The 20,865-nt window shown below is 38.3% G+C and overlaps 1 protein-coding gene across 5 annotated transcripts in view; it reads left to right on the top strand.

Annotated features, from left to right (window-relative positions):
* The window catches only part of TRAPPC9 (trafficking protein particle complex subunit 9), a 482,809-nt gene that overhangs the window by 72,032 nt on the left and 389,912 nt on the right, over nt 1-20,865 (top strand). For all 5 annotated transcript variants that reach the window (XM_086741312.1, XM_086741311.1, XM_086741313.1 and 2 more), the window contains 2 exons: nt 4,361-4,513; nt 14,971-15,095. In XM_086741312.1, coding sequence (XP_086597438.1) covers nt 4,361-4,513; nt 14,971-15,095 — 278 coding nt within the window. The remainder of the gene's footprint in view (nt 1-4,360; nt 4,514-14,970; nt 15,096-20,865) is intronic.

The raw sequence follows: 20,865 nt of genomic DNA, 5'->3' as shown, positions 1-20,865 counted from the left end.
AGTGCGTAACATTATGCAGTTAATTGGTTCAGAATTTTGGAAGAGAGACTCTTGGCAACGTTAAAACCATCATCTCTCAGTTACAACTTCTGTTAAACACGATGGAGAAAAAGGAGGAAAGTTGATACACTGAGCTATGAGTTCAGTAAAAGTTTAATTTTACTTCACCTTTCATTTTCTTTCTCTATAGAAAATGTTTATAATGAAGCCTCTGTGTATTTGACAGTCTCTTAGATGTTATTAAGCGTGGTAATTTTCTTTATTAGAAAAAGGAAAACTTCTGATGAGTAAGTTATAAATATACATACTAAAAAAAAATGCAGCACTTAAATCCCTAAACACTTTTTCCATTTTGGAAAAATAGAAATGAGAGCAAATTTTGAGAGGCACCAAATGATATTTGTTCTGAGAGTGAGAGAACCATGCTGTCAGAATAATAGAATCGTAGAAGTCTGCGTGGGCAGGGACCTCTGGAAATCATCTTAAACAACCTTCTTTTGAAAGCAAAACTTGAGATTAGGTTATCCAGTGTCCTGTCAAGCAGAATCTTCAGTTTCTTGCACTGTCTCACAGAAGTGAAATGCACCCCTGTATTTGGAACCGTACGCTCGAGATGGACCATGTTATTGGAGGAAAAGCCATACTTAAGTATGACTTTGTGTATGACTGTGCGCTGTGGGTACGATGTAAAGCACTGAAAAAAATTATCTGTGACAAAAGAACTAATGGTCCACATTGAACATGTAATAATTACGTTACTTGAAATGTGATTGCATGTAGGTCTTGCGAAGGATGAACCTTTGCCTTTTTTGATGGCCTCTCTTCCATTTTAGTTATTATCGTAAATTGAAACATGCATAAGAGTGGACTCATGGTACAGTGCGGCATGTGAGATGATCCTGGTGATCAACAGGAACTAAAGATTTGTCACGTTGGCAGCTCAATTTGGTCAGTGAATACTGCATGATGTGAACGTGACATTAAACCATCTCTACTAGCAACACAAACTCTTGACCTGATGTTATATATCAAGTTGAGAGCGTATGCAGATGCTTATGAAGTATCTGTAGTGCATTAAAAAGTTGTCTCTTGAGTGTTCTGTAGTACTCCTCAGCTGAAATGTGCCTGTGATTTAAACTGCTCAAGGTCTCCTTGAAAGCTGTTAGGCATCTTCATCTGCCATGACCACAGCTCACCTGTCAACTTGGGAGCCCATGAGAAGCTGTTGTCCAGTTTCAGCCAAACACAAAGAACTTTCAGTCATCTTTGGTTTCACCTGATTTACTTTGGTTCTTTCAGTCTTGGCAGTTACTCATAAATCTTTTGCAGCTGCTGCATGTCTGCCTGCCTGACTTCCATTTCTTTACCTTCTGTTTCTGGGTTCACAACTTCTAGCACAAAGATAAGTGCTGTAAATTGCAACCATTCTTATTTTTTTTTGGTGAAAATTACTGGATGGGATTAGCCTGTTGTGGTGCAGTGACCTGGCCTCCCTCCTTCGTTACGTTAGCTATAGCCAGTCACTCTTCTTGAGGAAGCCCACTTCTTTGGCATTATTTTCAATGGTATCTTCGTAATGAGAACCTCTGGAGAGCAGGCTTGCAAACTTGCCTTCCCTTACTTGCTGTCTTCTGTTTCTTTCAGATGCAGCTATTTAGCTTTTCCACTTTGGCCCTCAGAAATGAGCAGAAATTGCAGCTCACTCTGTGCGGTTCATAAAGGACAGGATTTTCGAGTCCTTTAGCAGCCATGCGTCATGGAACAGATCCTGAGGCAAATCCAGCAAAAAGGACTTGTCATGCTGCCACAGTAAACCTGTCTGACGTGTCTTTTAATGTCTCATTGCACTGCTCTGTCTGCCAGGCGGTGGTATCTGTAGGTTGGACATCATATGTACACTGTCAAGGTCAATTCTGTATCACCTCATACTGACCCTCACCCGGTCAGATGGTCTAATACATTTTTTTTAGAATGATGACCTGTGCAAAGGGGGATGCCTTTCCATCCTTTATCTCCTGCCAGCTCTTGTCAGAGGCTTGTTATGCCTCAGTGAGGGGGTGTGCTCTAAAAGCTTTGATCACCCAGTGTTTGATCCGCTCAGGAGCAAAAGTGACACTGATGGTTTCAAACTTGAAGCACTGAGAAGAGCGTGCCAGGTGTTCTTGGTAGCTTCACAGGTTTTTAGGCTCTAGTAGTGCGCACCAGCTGCACACACTGAACTTTGATGATGAAGCAAAACCTCATTGGTCTTTCTTAGAAGTGATTGACCTCTGGAATTGAAATGTAGAGAAGTAAATTCACCTGTCTAGCTGTACTCTTCCCATATCTTTGAACACATCTGATTGCGGTCTTAGCTGTTTAGCTGTGCCAGACCACAAATGAAAAATCTCCTCTGAGGACCAGGTAATCCATTTGAAGAACTGTGAGTATCCTGGAGTAGATCTATTTTTTTAGATCTTTTTTTTCCTAAACAAAACTGTGAAGTCTTTCAGATTGGAGTAGGGTTATGTTCCTGAGAGTTGTGAATGCAGGCAGGCTTTTCTCCAGTTAGTCAGAAAGTCCTTGTGAAGGTAGGACTACGAGGAGTGTTGGTAATCCAGCCCCAGTCCAGCTGCTGTGGTTTTACTATCTGGCTTTTTCAGCTCAAGTCACATCCTCTCTGCCGGTGCTGGCTGACCGAGGTCATGATTTTGTATGATTCTTACCAAGTCTTTTTTTCACTTGTAGGATAAATGTCAAATGGTTCATGATTTTAGAGCTTCCCCCTCCGCTCCCCCGCTCCTTTTAGGGATCCTTCTAGCTGCCTGGAGGAAACTCTGCTAGAGACGTTTACATTGTAGAGAATGTAACAAGTCCTGCAAGTTCTTTTCTGTCTACCAGGTCTGAATTCGAAGTATTCTGGATGGCCTCCTCAATTTGAAAGAGGCTGTTTTTCCCCACTCTCAAAGGAAGATTAATAATGATTTTGGTACACTGTCTACAAGCTGATGAAGTATTAGTGCTTTTAACCCTGTAATTCTAGTGTCCACACGCCACAGTTCCTCATTTTAAAAAAAGGTGGTGGATACCTTGCAATCTAGAGATCAAATCGGCAAACAACCTTTAGGATGTGAGCACACCAAGGTTTTATACAGTGGCAGAATGTCCCTGCTTTGACCTGCTCTCAGTATCCTTCCAAATGGTGACCTGTTTTTTTTTTGTTTTATTTTGGTGTTCTCCCCCCCCCCCCCACCCCGGGATCATTCATGAAGTGCATAAAAGAAATAACGCATTAGCAGACATTCCTTGTGTCTATTTAGTATCTGAAGTAAGATTAATTCAGAAGAAGTCACTGTGTTATTGTACCATTCTAGTATGTAACAACCTTTTCTGTTGTTCTAAAAAAAAAAATATTTTTATCTTGCATCAAGTTCATAAATACTACTTTTTTGTTTGCTTTTGCTGAAGGTACTTAAATGTCCATGACTCTTAGCTTTTGGCGTACTTCAGAGCTTGAAATAGCACATAACTAACTCGCCCTTCTTCCTGAGGCAGGCTTAACCCTCTGCTCCTCTTCTTTTCAAGATGAATCTTTCGATGTTACTGGAGTACTAAAGAGACTGAATAACTGGATAAAGTGTCTCAAATGTATTGATGAACAGTAAATATATATATTTTTTTTTTCCCCCCTCAATTTATCTTGTGGCATGTTAGGCTTAGGAGACAGGAGCTAGTAATTACAGATGCCCTATCTCATATGGACCAATGATAAATAATTTATCAAAGAAATATCTTTTAACACAAACTCTCCTGTATGACATCCTTAGTGTTTGAGTCTTGTACACTTTTTGCTTCTCATTGTTGACAAAGGACTTTATTTTATAAAATAATGAAAGCCAATAGTCTTCCTAGTCTTCTCCATTGCTGAATAAGTAACTAAATAATGAAGTTGCAGGTGCTTCAGAATTGTGACTGATTTATTTTGGTGTAATATTTTGATGAAATGCTTTTGCATTCATGTGACATTCCCTGAGCTGCAGTCTGTATGATTCAAAACTCTATGAACTTTTTGATCCCCTTCAGGCTCTATTCAAAGTGTGTATTTAATGCTGCCTGTTGTGCAGTATTTTTTTTTCCTGGTAGTGGTCGTCTTCACTTAAATTCATATTTTGAGCTTTGTGATCTACATGCTTCCAGGTCAGTGTCAGTAACCTCTCTAATATCTTTCTAGTGTTACATTAATTTATAATGCCTTAATTGTAAATATTTTGGAATTTAAACAGAAAATAACAAATCAAATAATACTCTCTACATCAGTTATAAACTTAAACTTCCTTAATACAAGGGTTTGCTCATGAAATATTTACTTATTTTAATACAGAGAAGCTGTATGGAGACTTCTTGAGTTGGAAGCTAGAAGATACTCTCTCCCAGTTTCCTCTGAAACCTGGAAAGACTGCAACATTTACTGTAAACATTAAAGTGAAGCTGGACTTTTCATGCCAAGAAAACCTTCTGCAAGATCTCAGTGACGGTGAGTTTTTAATTTCTCCTTCTCCTTGTTTAAAAGGCTTGTACGTACTTCTGAGTAACCGTTATGCAGTTGTTGTTCCATTCATTTTTAAATACAGTGTGTGATGTGGCTGTGCGTTTTCATATTTGTAATGCAAAGACAACTGTTCAGCCAGCTGTGTGGATTGAAGACTGACTTTTTGTGACAACTATGGGCGTGATAGCCTGGCCAGACTTTCCCAACATGAGACCTTGCCCTGCTATTTTTTAAAATCTTTCTTGACAGAGAATGTTTTTGATGTGTCTCCTTGTATCCTTATCTTACGAAGATAAAGAGTTTGCAAATATCAGCGGGTACTTAAAGAGAGATAATGTTAAGTTATCCAATGGATAACATGTAGTTATCCAAGACTGTAGAATTCTCAATCGTGGCTGACTGCAGCTTTGCCAGAAGTGACATAACTGCAGTGTGGGGCATAATCCCCATAGTGTTTGTACTGTCAAGAAAGTTTCATGTCCTTAAACTTTGAATCAAAAACTTTGTGTGCTTGTATTAGAATTATCTGGAATTACAAATACCAGATACTTGTAGTAAGGATTTCCTTTTTATAATAAACACAGAGTCTTGCTGGAGTAATTGCTATACTCTGTATTTTTTCAATTGCCTGATGTATTTGCACAGATTGAATTAACTTGACAAATCAAGATATTCATGTTAAAAAAAAAAAAAAGTAATCATTATTTGGACTGTTTCCCAGGATCCAGTTGCAGGTATGCATTATCGGTATAATTAACCTTTAAAAAATAAATACTTTCAATATAGAAAAGGTACAACAAAATCATATGCATAGCTTATTCAAGTGGAATGGGACCGAGTTCTGTGAGTTATTTTGCAAATGCATTTAGACAGAAATTATGATGTTTGTTAGTAAAGATTAAGACTTCTTCTTTTTTTTTTTTTTTTTTAAGCCTCCTTGGTGTAAAATTGTAAATAAACTGTAAAAATATTTTAGAATTTAACTGCACAAAACCCATATTGTTGCTACACTAAGGTTTACTGTAGAGCTTTTTGAAAAAGCTGCTGGTGGAGGAAGACTGCACCCTGATAGTAAACACAACTGCCAAGGAACTGAGGCTTTGAGAAATGCCCTTGATTGGAAATGTAATTCCATACAGCACAAGTTTGTGCTACAAATTCACAGAACTTGGGGAGCAGATCCGACACTGGCTGTAGGATGATTTTACTGTTTCAGGAGCAGATGATACTGCATTACTTACACATCTCTGAACTCTTCATCCTCATGTACCCTGTAGATAGATGACCTTTTCCTCTTTTCCATGGAAATTCCAATGGCTTATTGCTTGCTTATTTTATAAGAACTTTTCTTAGATCATAATTCATCTCATTATCTATTACATTGTATGGAAAAGGTATAGGCCAGTCGATTGAAAATTTAAATTGAACTTTGGAAACTTAGCTTTTATTTGTGGACAGGTTAACGTTAATAGGAACGAAATCAAAGGCATGGAAATGAGAAGGAACTTGATCAATGAAATCAATAGAACTTGAAAAATAATTATGAACCTCAGTATTTTAAAAGCTAGACATTACGGTCTTTAGTGCCAGTTCTGTTGATTTCATTTTTCTAACTTCCAAATATAAATGTGTGTGTGTATATATATATATATGTATATATATATATATATAAATTTCCTTCATTTGCACTGTCTCAGAAAAGCTTTAAAGGCACTCTGAAGCTGCACTTGCCCAGCAGTTTTTCAGATGAAATAACATACAAGCAAGATATTCTGTAGAGGGAGAAGGTAACATGCTTACTTCTCGGTACTGACATAGGAGATTTGTGGAATAGTGGATTCGGGCCTCTATTTTTTTTACCTGTATCTAACTTGTATGGGACCACATACAAACAAAGTCTTGCAACAGCATTTTTACTTTGTTATTTCTGCCTACAGCTTCATTGAAAGGTTGTGTAACTGAAGCCTGGAAGCAATTAAACCTTTTCTCATTCAGTGATGATGAAGGAGTAGCATCCGTTAGTGTTTCTTTAGAACTTCAGTATCTCTGGGTGCTATGTGCTCTGTGTACTTTGAAAGTAATATTAAAGACGCCAGGAACATTGACATTTTTACTTGCTACTGTAATCTTTCTATATTGCTTTTAACTTTACAAATATTGTATTTTCTAAAAAGGCAGGTGCAGTAGTCCTGATGTGAAGAACTGGAAAAATCAATGGCAACTATGACATGACTTTTAATCATATGGTGGCTATGGTGCCTTTTTCTTTTGAAGACTTGATTTACAATGATGATCAAAATACTTCTGTCTTTTGAAAGTAATGCCCTTAGCAGGGCATCTGTTACTTTGATCTGTTTTCATTTGCTGCTGAAATTGTTTCTTTTTACGGTTTGTAATAAGAACATAGTACAGAAAGGATAAATTACTGATGTTTCTGATGATACACTTACCCAATTGGAAAGTAAACTAAGTTATCAATCAAAATTGCTGATCTAATTCTTGTGTGTTGATGGTATACTGTCTCGTAAGGAAAAATGTTAGATCTTCTACTAGATTAAAGGAAACAAAAACACATGAGTGGCTGTACAGTATCAGATCAATCACCGTCTAGTCCAATATCCTGGCCGTGACAGTGGCTAAGAGCAGATGGCTGTGGGAGAATATGGGGAGCATCATGTACACACTGCTTTCCTTGAGGCTTTTGGGCTCCAACTGTTATTAGGTCAGGAGCTCCAAGAGCCTGATAAGAGTTCTCTGTTTTTAGGCAGTTAGTCATCCTTAGTGGGTTTCTCATTCATAAAATTCTTCATTCTCTCCGTCAGCACTGTACATGCTGCGGCAAGAAGCAGCACAGCTAAATTACTTTTAGCAGCTTTGTACGTACTGGTGTCCTGATATCACCTGGTTCTTGTATTGCAAGAGACGTCTAACAGTAGATCTGTTCTATAATTTGATCTTCTAAACATCTTGCCTACACTCATGATTTTATACATTTCCTCATGTTATTGCCCCAGTGGTCTCTTTCACAGACTGAAGATTTCGAACTGGCTTAGTTGTCCCTGTTACGGAAGCAGTTCCGTACGTTGATCAGTCTTGTTGTCCCTTTGAACCCTTTCAGTTCTGTATGTCTGAGGTAGGCTGTGCACGCTATTTGAAAGGTGATCTCTGTATTTCTGCAGTGACCTAATGATGCTCTTTATTTTGTTTTAGATCACTTTCCTTATAATAATGCAATAATGCACAACTCATCATTTGCTTCTTTGACTCTTGCTGAGCATTGAGTTTCTAGATTCATGAATCTGTGAACCATAGCTCCAGTATCTTGCTCCTAAACAGTAAGGATATGCTGAGTGTTTCTTACTTCACATAGAAGTTTAGGGTTTATTTTTTCCCATTTATTTATACTGAATTTCATTTGACATTTTATTGCCCAGTCATTAAGTTTCGTAAGGTCCCAGCTGTGATGTCAGGAACATGCCATTCTGGCTGTGTTGTATAGGCTTCCATGCTGGGAATTGGGTTTATGCAAATACAGCCTAATAACATACCAAATAACATTGCAGAAGAATGCGCATCTTATTAAAGCACATCATTTAGGGTTCTTGTCCCAATCTGGATTGCCTTGGTTTATTACCTTTGAAATTAATTACTTTACAAACACTTTGAACAGCTGGGCAGGTGTTCTAGAGACACTTCATTAATTAGGATTAAGAAGATCAGGCTTATGTCTTGAAGGCAATTGACCAAGACTTAGGGAGATCTGTTTGGTGCAAATGCAAATTAACTTTTGTATCTCCGGTCTCTCAGCTGGGTAGTTCAAGGTTCCTCCAAGAACATACGTTCTCGGTTCCCTGGTCGGGAAAGCCCGTGTGTGTATTTAATTTGATTCTAAGGTTGTTGCACTAGGAGGAAGTACTTCTTCTGCTTGGTACAGCCAGGCTTAAGGTCTCTGTCACCGGTTAAATCAAAGAGGTCAACGAGATGCTCACGTTATAAGGATAATCAATTCTCCTTCCCAGTCATTATACTTTAATTTCTGAAATCTAGTATTTCCCTGATGGTAAATGGGAAAAAAACGATAGCTGGTTTTTCTGGATTGCATTGTAAATGGTAACTTGTTAGTGGGAAAGCAGTCTTTTAAAAAAGCTTCTGTTACGTGGGGATGATGTTTTGCAAAGTTAATGAATTAATCTACAATGAGTACTTCGTTATGTAAAATATTAGTGTTCATTCATTCAGTGTATAGGGAACCTAAAGACAGGTGTGAGAATATTTAAATTCATAAACTCATCAAAGGAACTAATTAATTGCATGCTAAGAGAGAAGCAAATCTATGCCTTAAGTCTCTCCTCCCCTTCTCTGGGGGAGAAAAGGTTGCAGAGGAATAACAGCGTATTTCTAAAAGCATTGATCTGGAGTGTTTTTCAGTATTAGTATACAAGGCCGTTATCTGTTTCATGCTCACTCGGTTTCTTTTCTGTTTGAACGGCTATATTTTATCTACTTAAAATGTTCCTACACTAACATAGTGTATAGACAATATATTTCTTTGTTCATAAGATACCTGGTTTTGAATTTAAATGTAGTCTTGACAGGTCTTCTGAAAAACTGAGTAGCCTAGAGGACTCTGTTAGGATAATTGTGTTACTGATGATGATGATGGAAGTCCTCAGAGGTATTTCAATACGATCATTCACATGTTACTATGCTTGGTTGCCGTTATTACAGTTAATCATTCAGAGTATTTTTTCTAATGACTTCATTTCCAAGAAGTTTTTTGTCTCTGCAGTTTGAAGATGTCAGTTTTCATTTTGGCTGCACGGTTAATCTGACTAAATGAGGTTTGCGATTTGTTTTATTTTTTTTTTTCAAGTACAGATGCTTCTGTGTTCTTCAGAAACTCATCACCATATTACTTCAAAAATATTCTTAATTTTTTGAGGCCTTCTCTTACAGAGTTCTTCTTGAATTCTGATTTACAGACGATAAGATGCCCTTTTCTCTTCCAGCTGCCTTTTAATCTAGATAAATAATTTTGGTTTATAATTTGACTGATGCAGAATGTTGTTTGTTTTTTTTTTTTAACAATATATAAGTGCCATAGGACTTTAGTGTATATCAGTTGTACCAGCAGCTATACAGACATGTAGTAAGAGGTATTTCAGCCCCCAAATCTTTACAATGTAAATAGATAAAATAGACATGAGGCGAATAGCAGTAAATTTATGATTGGCACATATAGGCTAATTGACTTGCCATCCTGTTACACTGTTTTCTTGCTAAGCCACTTTATTTTAGCATCTAATGTAGCGTACATAAATAATCTCTAGTCTTGATTATTAATTTCTTTACACTTCATTTGCTCCCTTTCGTTGCATTCACCCTTATTCTAAATTTAACTTCCACTACTAGCTTAGTTAGTTTGCTAGCCTCAAGAAGGAATCCATACTTATACTGCATTTGCTATTGTTAATTATTATTACCATCCTCTTTAAACATAATGGACTCTCAAAGACGTGCTTAGCCTGCTGTGATAGGACGAGTGCTAATGGTTTTAAAATAGAGGGAAGCAGATTCAGACTGGATATAAGGAAAATTTTTTTTACAATGAGGGTGGTGGAGCACTGTCCCAGGTTGCCCAGAGAGGTGGTGGATGCCCCATCCCTGGAGACATGCAAGGCCAGGTTGGACGGGGCTCTGAGCAACATGATGTGGTTGGAGATGTCCCTGCTCCTTGCAGGATGACCTTTGAAGGTCTCTTCCAACCCAAACCATTCTATGATTCTGTGATCTTAATGCCCACTTGTAGTGTGAAGGGTGATGTGGATTATATTGCCTGAGGCTAGACCCTTGTGTTATTCCCCTCTTTGTTGCTGGAGACAGTAAGTTTCTAGAATTCTGCTTATTTTCAGCAGAATAAAAGACTGTTCTTTTTTTTTTTTTTTCTAGGAAAAAAAGTGTATATTCAGGTTTGGCAAGCATACTCTCTCTCCTATCTTGGTTGGTTGTTTCTCTTTTTTTCTGCATGCTGAAAGTATTTTAAAACTATTACAGTATTCTTAGGAGAGGTTGCCTACCAAGAGGCTTTTTTGTTTTGAAATTTCTATCAGGCAATGGATTGACAAAATAAATATGGGTTGAGGGGGCATTTAGTTTTCATATTTTATGCTCAGGTTGTGTACTTTCCAAAAACTCTAACATATCTCTTGGGTTATTATTTCATACTGTTAAAACACTCAAGAAAGAGAGAAGCTACTTGTTGACTCCTAATTTTGAGCAGGACAGGGGGAGAAAATAGGATGGGAAAACTGATGGCCTGAGGTAGAGACTGGGATCACTTAACAGTTACTGTCACGGGCAAACCAGAGTTGACTTGGGGAAATTACATAATTAACTGCCAAAGAAAGTAGAGCTGTGTGGTGAGGAACAGAAACACAAACATTAAGACAACATCTTCCTGCCCCTTTCCCATTCCCACCTTCACCCCTGCACCCCCAACTCCTCTGGGCCGCTGCTCCCTCCTCACACCTCTCCCTGCTCCAGCGCGGGCCCTTCCCCGGGCTGCAGCCCAGCAGGGACACCCTGCTCCCGCCTGGGCTCTCCAGGGCCTCAGCTCCTGCAGGAAATATCCCCCGGCTGCGGCCTGGGGCCCTCCCCGGGCTGCAGGCTGGCTCTCTGCTCCAGCGGGGTCTCTGCAGGGCTGCAGGGGATCCCTGCTCCGGGCCTGCAGCACCTCCTGCCCTCCTCCTCCTGCGCCCTCGGGGTCCCTCTGCTGCTGCTCCCTCCTCGCCTTCCTCCTCCTCTGCCTCTGCCCCCTTGGGCCCTTTCCCCAACCGGTTTCGCCCCTCCCGGTGCCCCCAGCTTGGCTGAGGGGCTCACCCGTGTCCTGCGGTGGGGCCGTTGGAGCCGGCTGGGACCGGCTGTGTCCGTCCTGGGGCAGCCCTGGCCTCTCCTGGCAGAGGCTGCCCTGCAGCCCCACTGCCAAGGCCTGGGCACAGACACTCCATATGTGATATTAAGTACATTTCATGTGTCTTCAGAAAACAGTACTAAGCAAGTTTGTACTGCTATTGGATTGTAAGTGTTTCTTCTGCGGAGAAGAAGCAGTTTAACCTAAAATCTTACGCTGTTTTTAATCTCACGTGAGGTCGTCTTGCCAGTTACCTGTAGGCTGCCTTGGAATACAAACTTCCGTGGTGTCCTGGCTTCAGTGGTACGGTTATTTAAGGTTTTACTTGCCACAGAATTTGAGACCACTGCAGTTGTGATGCACTTGTTGATAAGCGTGTATATTTTTGTCACGTGGATCAGGCCAGTGATCGTTGTACAACACAGCGTTACAAGGGAGCGGGACAGAAGCTGTCCCAAGCCACCTCTTTCTTCTTTGCTTAGTCATCAAGTTGTAACAGGTTTAACTCTTCAGTAAACTTTCCCTGGTTCAAATACCAAATTGTGTGCATTTCTTCTGTGCAGCGTGCTGTGAAAGTGGCTAATGAAGTTAAATTGACAATTTGCTTAACATTTGAGATCAGAGAGGAAATGCCGGTAAGAGATTTTGCTCTGTTGTGACAGCAGTGGCTCTGATGTTGGAAAGGCAAGCTGTGTTTTTGCAGTTACCATGGAAAAAGTGTTGGTCATGTGCTGTTACCATGGAAATATTCAATGTGGATTCTAGAAATCAGGAAGATTTCTGGACAGAGTAGAAAGACAATTGTTCTTTTTATAGTGAAAGGCTGCTCAAGCAGTTTGACACTATAGATTGATGAAAGAAAACTGGAGGATTTAACATTTTCAAATCTCTAAAGTTCATGAGAGAAAATAAAACATATGAAATCTCAAAAAATGTGAATATCAATTAATTTAAAACTTCTGGTGAACTGCTTCATTGACACTCTAAATTTTTGAATTACTTGTTTTCTTCTGCCATCATTAAGTTCTGCAGCCTACCAAGGCTTTTAACAGAATGTGTTTCTCCATTCTCTGGTGACTGTTTAATGTATTGCAGAGGAGGTGGACAACGTCTGAACAACTTTGCTGCCTGGTCAAAGAGCAGAAAAAGCGAAATAATTTAAACCAAAATTGCTAGCAGCAGAACATTAATTTTTTTCTTTTTGTCCTTTGGCAGAGAAGTCCCCTTGCACGAAGTTGTGAAGGGGTGACTCATTTGAAGTATAGCACAGTGCCTGGCACCGGGCTCTGTGTTGTACGCCAAGGTTGAGTGCAGAAGCAGTGTTTGCTTTGCTATCGTACCTCCTTTTGCAGGTACAATTTAGACATTAAAAAATTCTCTCTTCCCCAGAGAAAAGATTTAAACTAACCTTTGTCTCCGCCTTCTCCAAGAAAATGAAAATAGAACAGGTTTTTAAACATAAAGCAATTAAAAAAAAGCATTAGTTGTATGTCCATTATATTATTTAATGTATTATCTATTCCTTTCTCAAAAGAAAGGAAACTTGTGTGTTATATAAAATGGAAAATCTGACTAATGCTGTGCAATGTTTCATGCTTGGTTGTTTTCATGTTTTTCTTTCCAATTTTATGCACCAATCAGTGTCAACATTTGTTCTAAATATAGAGCGGATAGAAATCATTCGTCAATTTGAAAATAATATTTTTCCTCAGGTAGAACTTTTAATTTTCATTAAAAAAGAGTGGATTTTAAAGCCTGCAATCAAATACATTTATGATGAGTTTTGCTGGCAAGCTGTCTTGAAGTTTTTACTGTATTATTGCCTCAAATCTTAGCCTAATAAGTATCTTTGCTTTAATATCCCTTGGCTTTTAAGAGATGCTAAGAGCTGATCTAGCAGTGGTTTGACACTTTGTTATTTCTTGGGCAAGTTAGAAATAAAATACCTGTTAGCCCATATAAAATTGTTCGGTGCTCTCATCTCCCTTTTATTTCCCTGATCTTCATGGGCTAGATTATGACATGATTTAATGTAGTTATATTATAAGAGAAAAGGCTTTTTAAATTTTAGTTGAGTATCAGTAAAATAATAAGTTTAGCTGATGATTTTTCCAGGATAGTCATATAATAACTCACATGATTGTCTTCCTGTTTGTAGCTACCCTATTTGGGCTGTTCAGATTTACCCCCTCTGCTTTTTTATCAGTTAGATGCTGCAGATTGTTTTTTTTTTTTTCTTCAGTGGACCTGTGTGAAACAAATATGTTTTAATATTTAGCATTAAAAACACTCTTAATTTGAATGTTCATGGAGATTAAAAGAAGAATTCTAACAATGAGGAAAAGCAGGTTGATGCTGCATTTGTTTCAAAGTAGTACCATGTGGACATGTTCTGGTCATGTTCTGGTTGCTCTCAGGTTTGATTGTTGTTTTTTTTTTGTTTTGTTTTGGTTTTTTGGGGGTTTTGGGGAATTCGTTGGTTTTTTTTTTGTTTTAATGTATAACTAATTAACTAGCTAATCTGGAAAAGAACAACTGGAGGAGGTGAAAAAAGATGGTGAAGTGAGGCTTGGTCCCTTCCAACCCAAACCATTCTGTGAAAATATGAGCACAGAAGAACAAAATCCTGCTCTTCTTTAGACTTTGGATGTAAATCTACATAATAAAAAACTGTGAATCTGTTTTTAATGTATATTAAAGGGTCATTGTTTTAATTTTGTTGTTCCTCTGACTTTTTTTTGATTCAACGGTAATTTTCACATGCTTTAATGGTTTGTGCTTAGAATGCAGCTTTGGTGGGTTGAGAAATGCAAATGTACTGCAGCGTATTTATTTACATTCAAGTTATACAAGCTTGTCAGCAATAAAATTACTACTAAGTCATCATATTGTCTTCTATTGCTATACTGTATGTCAGTACACAGACTGCTAGTAAATACCAAATTGAGGACATTCCTCTAAGGATACCCATTTCTGCTAAGCTTTTTGTTGCCTATTACAATGTAAGCCTTAGTTTCCATTCTGTCCTTGTTATACATTACATTATATATTTTTTTTACATCAGTCGATGTACAAAACATGATTCCTCTGTTTTCTTTTTTTTTTCCCCACAATATATACTTGAAAAAGGAATCCTCAGGCCTCATATTGGAAGTTAGTTTAAAGATATTGACTAGTTGATAGGGTCATTATAATGGAAAAGCACACACTGTTATTGTTCTTTTTAACATTGTAAATATTAAAACTATATTATTAACTCTGACATCTATGATGTGATATTTCAAATGCAATTGCTTTCCTTTCCTGTAACCTTCACTGAGTTTTTGGTATATTCCTGTTTGAATATTTTTTTTTTTGGCTTCTAGAGATAACAATAGCAAAATAATATTTAACTTTTATTTTGAATTTTTGTATAAAATGTTAGTATTTCTTTTTGTGTATTTTCTCTCACTTTTATAATACAGATATAGATTCATTGGAATAAAATGTAACATTAGACAAGCAAAACTAATTTTATTTATTCTGTTTGTAGATGGAATCAGTGTTAGTGGACTTCCGCTCTCCAGTCCTTTTCGGCAGGTTGTCAAACCAAGAGTAGAGACCAAACCTATTAATCCACAAGAAAGCAGCAAAGTTGGTGACTTCAGTCATGTGAAGGTAAGTAAGTGACCTCAAAATAAGTAAAAAATGTTGTTTTCATTGTATTGTGTTATGATTTGTTCTGTGATTAAAAAATAAAGCTTTGTCTCACAAATATTTCCCTTTGGGGTTTTTTTTCGGAACAGCTTGATGTTCTGTGTTTGGATTGTTGTATTAGAACAACCAAACAAAAAGGTGAAGACTAAGATCAGACTAACAGTAGAAATTGTATAGAGTTGGTTATCGGGATGATGCACTCGAGGAACTGTCAGTTCTTCACCTCATATTGCATTCTTCTGTAGGAAGGTGCTTTGTTTGTTATTAAGTCTTGGTTTTCTTTTATTAAAATGTACAGAAGGATTTGTGCCTTCTAAACATTTTGGGATCAAAGTCTTTTCTTCACACTTCCAGTAGTAAGTCTTTCAGAGCTGTAAGTAGTAAAAGAGGGTAGTTGAGAGAGACAAAGGAAAAATAAATAAAAAGAACAGGATGAAAGAACAATTGTGTCGGTAGAAGCTGCACTGCGCTTACTGAGAGAGACTCTTCCCTGGAGTAAGCTAGCGTTTGTTTTTCTGTTGAAGATCTTCCCTCTTGAAGATGTAAACTTCATGTTTTGAGCAGTAAAATAAGAATAAGCTTCCTACTGCCCAGATTTACAGAAGATCTAATTCAAGATTAAAATAATGAAGATTGTCAAGAATGTACTGTAGCACTTCATTGGTCTCTTCCATAGCTTTGGTGAATGTTTTGCAGGCCTTGCAGTATTTGGTACGTTTCCTGCATGGATCTGTGTTCTGCGTTAATTCATTCAGTCGGAATTCAGAGCGAGTGTTGTACACTGCACTATTTGGCTCAGCATGTCTTTGGCCGAGAAGCAAACACAGGCTTTGCTTTTCTCAATAACTCACTTTGCATGAGAATTTACTTTCTTCCTGGTGAGGTTATTTACAATTCTGTTTGATCAATAAACAGGTGGTGCTATTAATTTTTAAGTGTGTTTCTTTTGGACCATTAGTACTGCTAATTCATCACCATTTGGTTCGGCAGCATATGAAAGATGATAAAAAATTAGTAAAGCCTTCATTTGTACTTTATGGCACAGCAAGATATTTCCCAGTTGCTCATAAATATAAATCAGCATGATTGAGGAAACAGTTGGATATTTGAGTGGGTAAATATCTGGCATTAATTTTTAAGTATGGACTGTGTAGAATATCTGATCAATAGATACTTCTGACTTAGGGAATCAAGGGGAATGTTATTTTAAAATTTTACTAAAAAATCAGAAATGCAGAATTTCTTTGTACCAAATACATGAAAAAAAATTTTGGTGTACCTTTTGCTTTTCAAGCAGTTGTACTGGCAATCAAGAAGTTGCAGATTCACAGTGACTTATGTGATGGTGTTACAAGGATTTTGGAGAGCTTTAAAGCAAGAACTTAGTTTTGAACAGTGTATAGTGAAATAATCTGGTAAGAATGCACATGCTTGATTCTCTTGTTAGGTTTATGGAATGAATTTTGATTTAATTAATTGGCATTTTGTGGTGGAAGGACTTTGCCGGTGATCAAGACTATGTTCAATAGAGCATACGCATTCCAATAGCATCAAGGGGTTCCTTGCTCATTAAATTTATCTGTGTATTTAGCCTGGGTTGTGTGACTGCTGTATAGCTTCCATAGAATGCCCAAAATTAAGAATGTACTGTGTTAACATCTATTCTAAAGCAGACTTAATCACTAACCCTGCACTTGTAATGCTTAGAAGAGAGGGAAAAATAAAAATCAGAGTGTTGAAATAGCCAACAGGATATAGCTTTGGAGGAAGTCTACAACACTATGCTTCTAATTACTTAAATTATTATCATCCTCATCATACATTTGCAGATGACATTCATGACAGGAAAAATATGACTTATATTTTTCCATTTTTTGTAAGACTGGTCTATTGCAGATGAGGAGAGAGAAGACCACAGTAAGGTATCGCGGTCTGTAGGGTGATTTAATGACATGGCTCATTCCCTTTAAACAAATGTCAATTTCTTTAATTCCCATTTCTATTTACCATGTTAATATACTCATGAATAATAATCTTATCCCAGCTTGTCCCAATTAAACTACTATAAAGCCATCATTTGATCTACCTGGATTAAAAATGCATATGAAGTTCAGAACTGTTTAGAAGATCTTAGAAGTATTTTTTGATTCACCAGACGATCCACATAATTAAGTCTCTATGGATATGGACATAAATAGTTGATTCTGGCCAAATGACCTGAAGAAGTTACTTGTCATAACAGAGGAGATAGCATTTGTCTGTTTAGATGACTACGTTACGTGGTAAAGTATTATATCCAGCTTTTCCGCCTGCTGTCTCCTTCTATTTATTACCGTCTGTTTATATCTGTTTGCAACTTCTCTCCACTTTGACAGTGCTGTTTAGTAGGAAGAAAAGTAAGAACCACCAGTAGGTTAAAATAAAAGCTAGACAAATTCCAAATAAAACGTCAGGCAATTATTGTAAATAATTAAGTCAATTAAGCATTTAAAGATATAATTAGAATGTGTTCCCGTCCAGTTTTCTTGGGTGGGTTTTTGCTGTATTTTGGTTTTGACTTGGTTTTAGAGTGAGTGTCTTTCAGAGTACATGAATATATATCTTTGCTGTCAAATGCAAAGGCTTTTGCTCAGCAAGAACATTATTGTCTGAAATGTAGCAAGCATGGATATATACAAGAGGAGTGATCCAAGGTTCCCTTTGAGCCCGAGTCTCGAAATACTTGATATTTATGAACCTTTTTTGAGTACCCCAGAAGCTCCTTAAAAGATACTTCAATTTCTCTGTGTTGCTGCAGAACAATTCGGCACATCGGGGCTTATTGCCTGTGTCCTGTGCAGTGCCGTTTAGGATGATTGCTCGATTATTGTTTAACGTTTATCTTGTAATAGTCAAGCCAATTCAAGTGGTTTGACAAGGACTAATGTAACAAGCAAGTGGGAGTTTTTAAGTTAAGAAACAAGATTGATCTTAAACAATTTCTATGTGTGGTGGAAATGCTCCGCTGTAATTTATTCATGATTTAGCAATAGGTGTCTGTTCTGAATATTCAGGAGGAGTAGTTATTTTTCAATTCTGTATGCTGTGCATAAGCTAGTCTTCAAATAAAGGTGAATTTTTGCAAATGAAAATTAATGTAAATCAGCACTTCTCTTCTTGCTGATTCTGAAATGTCCTTGTTCAGATATTTGTAAGTCTTAGTGCTTAAACCTTCCCTCCCCACTTGTTTGCCTTTCAGTTTTTGTGCTTCAGTCTTGGATATTGCCAGTTGCAGCTGAACTTCTCTGCAATCTACATTTTCAATTTTGCTACAGGCTGTCTCCTAATAAACCGGTCACTGGCTTCTGGAAATAACTGTTATAATGATCCCATAAATTCAGTATAAAAATTGCTTTATGACCTCATCATAAAGCTTACTTTTGCCCTCAAGCTGAGTAGAATATCACGGTGTAATATTATGTTCAGATGTACTATTTTCTACTGTTCACTGCTGAGTAGTTGTGGTAAGCATTGTCTAAAAACTTGGTCGTTCTAGGATGCATCTGTACAGCAGCGTGAGTTAGCCCCTGCTTAACTTTGCATGGCTGTGGTTGTACTGGTGTGTGAAAGAGTCTGTTTTAATGCTGAGTCGGTTACTTTTTGAGTAACACTGCAGTGTGTTTAGATACTCAACTATTCTATGTCTTAATACAAAAACTGCAGAGAGAAATTTAAACAGATATCATAATCTTTCAGCAAACTGTGCTATTTCTAGGGAATTCTGTACTGGTTTCCATGCTTGGAAACTGAGATTATTTGGCTTAGTCTAGTTCTTCTCAGTGAGGGGAAGAAACACGCTCTTACTCCATGCTGGACTCGAGGCTTAGAGATCAGTCTGATCCATGATGCAATGGTAATTCATTGGTAGTTCCTTTTTGTCACAAGGTGAAAAGGAGAATTAGTCATCGAGATATCTCAGTTCAACGTAATGTCCATGGTTTCTCTGGAAAAATCTTAGGGGATTAAGAAATGCAACATGACCCGATGTATTGGTTTTGTTTAGTGGAGGGGGCTGCGGTGGCAGCTTCTGCAAGAAGCTGCTAGAAGTTTCCCCTTTGTCCAGTTGTTCTGGTTTTGTTTAGTGAGGGGGGGGCCTAAGGTGGCAGCTTCTGTAGGAAACTGCTAGAAGTCACTCCCTTCAGTGGACTCGGGCAGGCCTAGTGTGGACCTGCTGCTGGCCAAGGCTGAGCCAATTGGTAGCAGAATGTTCCGTGATAACTTATTTAAGAAGGGGAAAAAAAAAAAAAAAAAAAAAAAAAGAAATGAAGAAGCTGAGCTGGGGCAGAGAGGGGGAGGTGCGAGCCTTGTGGGTCTTGCTGTCCTCACCCTCTGACCTCCCGCCGGGCAGCCAGCTGGGCCTGACTTGGCCCGGCCTGGCTGTAAGAAGTGGAGAAGAGATGAGATGTGAATGAGATGTGAAGAGAACTTGAGAGGGGTCTGCCAGCCTGTTGTGAAGAATTTTCCTTGTGAGAGGAACGGCTGCAGACGCCAAGGTCAGTTCAGAAGGAGGGGGAGGAGTAATGCTGCTCCTGGCCGAGATTCCCCTGCAGCCCGTGGTGCAGCCCATGGTGGAGCGGGTTGTCCCCCTGCAGCCCATGGAGGTCCATGGAGGGGCAGAGATCCACCTGCAGCCCGTGGAGGCCCTCGTGTCGGGGCAGGCCTTCCTGGCCAAGAATTGCAGTTTCCGTTGAGATAAAGTGGGTAATAAAAGTAGAGTTGTTTTGCAGATATGAGAGAGAGCTGAGTTTTTGAGTGATCTGGATCTAAACGCTCTTAACTTTCCTTCCCTGCCCAGTTTGGCATTGCTGATATTCCTTTAAGTGCTTTTGTGTTCTGTAAGTAGTTATCTGAGTATTCAGCATTATTTCTGCTCACCAACCCTCTTCCTCTTTTGTGAATTGTTCCATCAAGAAATGAACACTCTGTTGTGCCCTAGAAAGGACTGTATTTCAGAACACGAAGGAAATATTTAACTAAACCTATTCTCTGGAGCCTTAGGAAAAATAAATTTGCTACTCCTCCCCAGATTTGAATAAATTCAATTCATTCATCTCACCTGTTATTTTACATTCAGTATTATCACTGTAGTAGCTGCTGTTTCAATTCAACATGTTTACAACTTCAAGTACTCCCTATTTTTGCCATTTTATTTGACGTGAAAGAAGCATTAAAACTTTTGTATTATGCTGATAGAAAGAATTTTTGATAGATTCACTATCTGCCTGTCAAAAGCACTCTTTCCTCCAAACTTTTTTCATTGTCACTCGATAAACAAGAGATGATAGTCTACTTATACACAAACAAATGTCTTATCAAGGGTGGTTGCAGCAATTACAATCTACTGCATAAACCACACTTCATCTGTCTTTCTATCTTGTCTGAAGATGAGCAAAGAAAAATTAAAGTTGACATCAACACAACAGACGGAGCTTGTGTGAACAGTAACAGACTCTGCAGTCATGAGAGCTTTCCCCGAGGAGTCATCCATGGCCATTGTTGGCCTTGTTACTCAACTGCAATAACATCCTGTTGCTATCATTAGGACATGTCAGTATCTCTTGAGATGAACAATTTCTGGTAGTTTTTCATCAGCTTGCCGGATTACGTTTGAGTGATTAATATAGTCAGTGAGCATCAACAGCAGACATCGTTTGTGTATATCTGTATGTGCACAGCACTAGGTGGTTGTTTC

This window comes from Chlamydotis macqueenii, chromosome 2 (assembly GCF_036417535.1).
Source record: "Chlamydotis macqueenii isolate bChlMac1 chromosome 2, bChlMac1.mat, whole genome shotgun sequence".
Taxonomy (NCBI): Eukaryota; Metazoa; Chordata; class Aves; order Otidiformes; family Otididae; genus Chlamydotis; species Chlamydotis macqueenii.
This window is presented reverse-complemented; position numbering and strand designations above follow the sequence as displayed.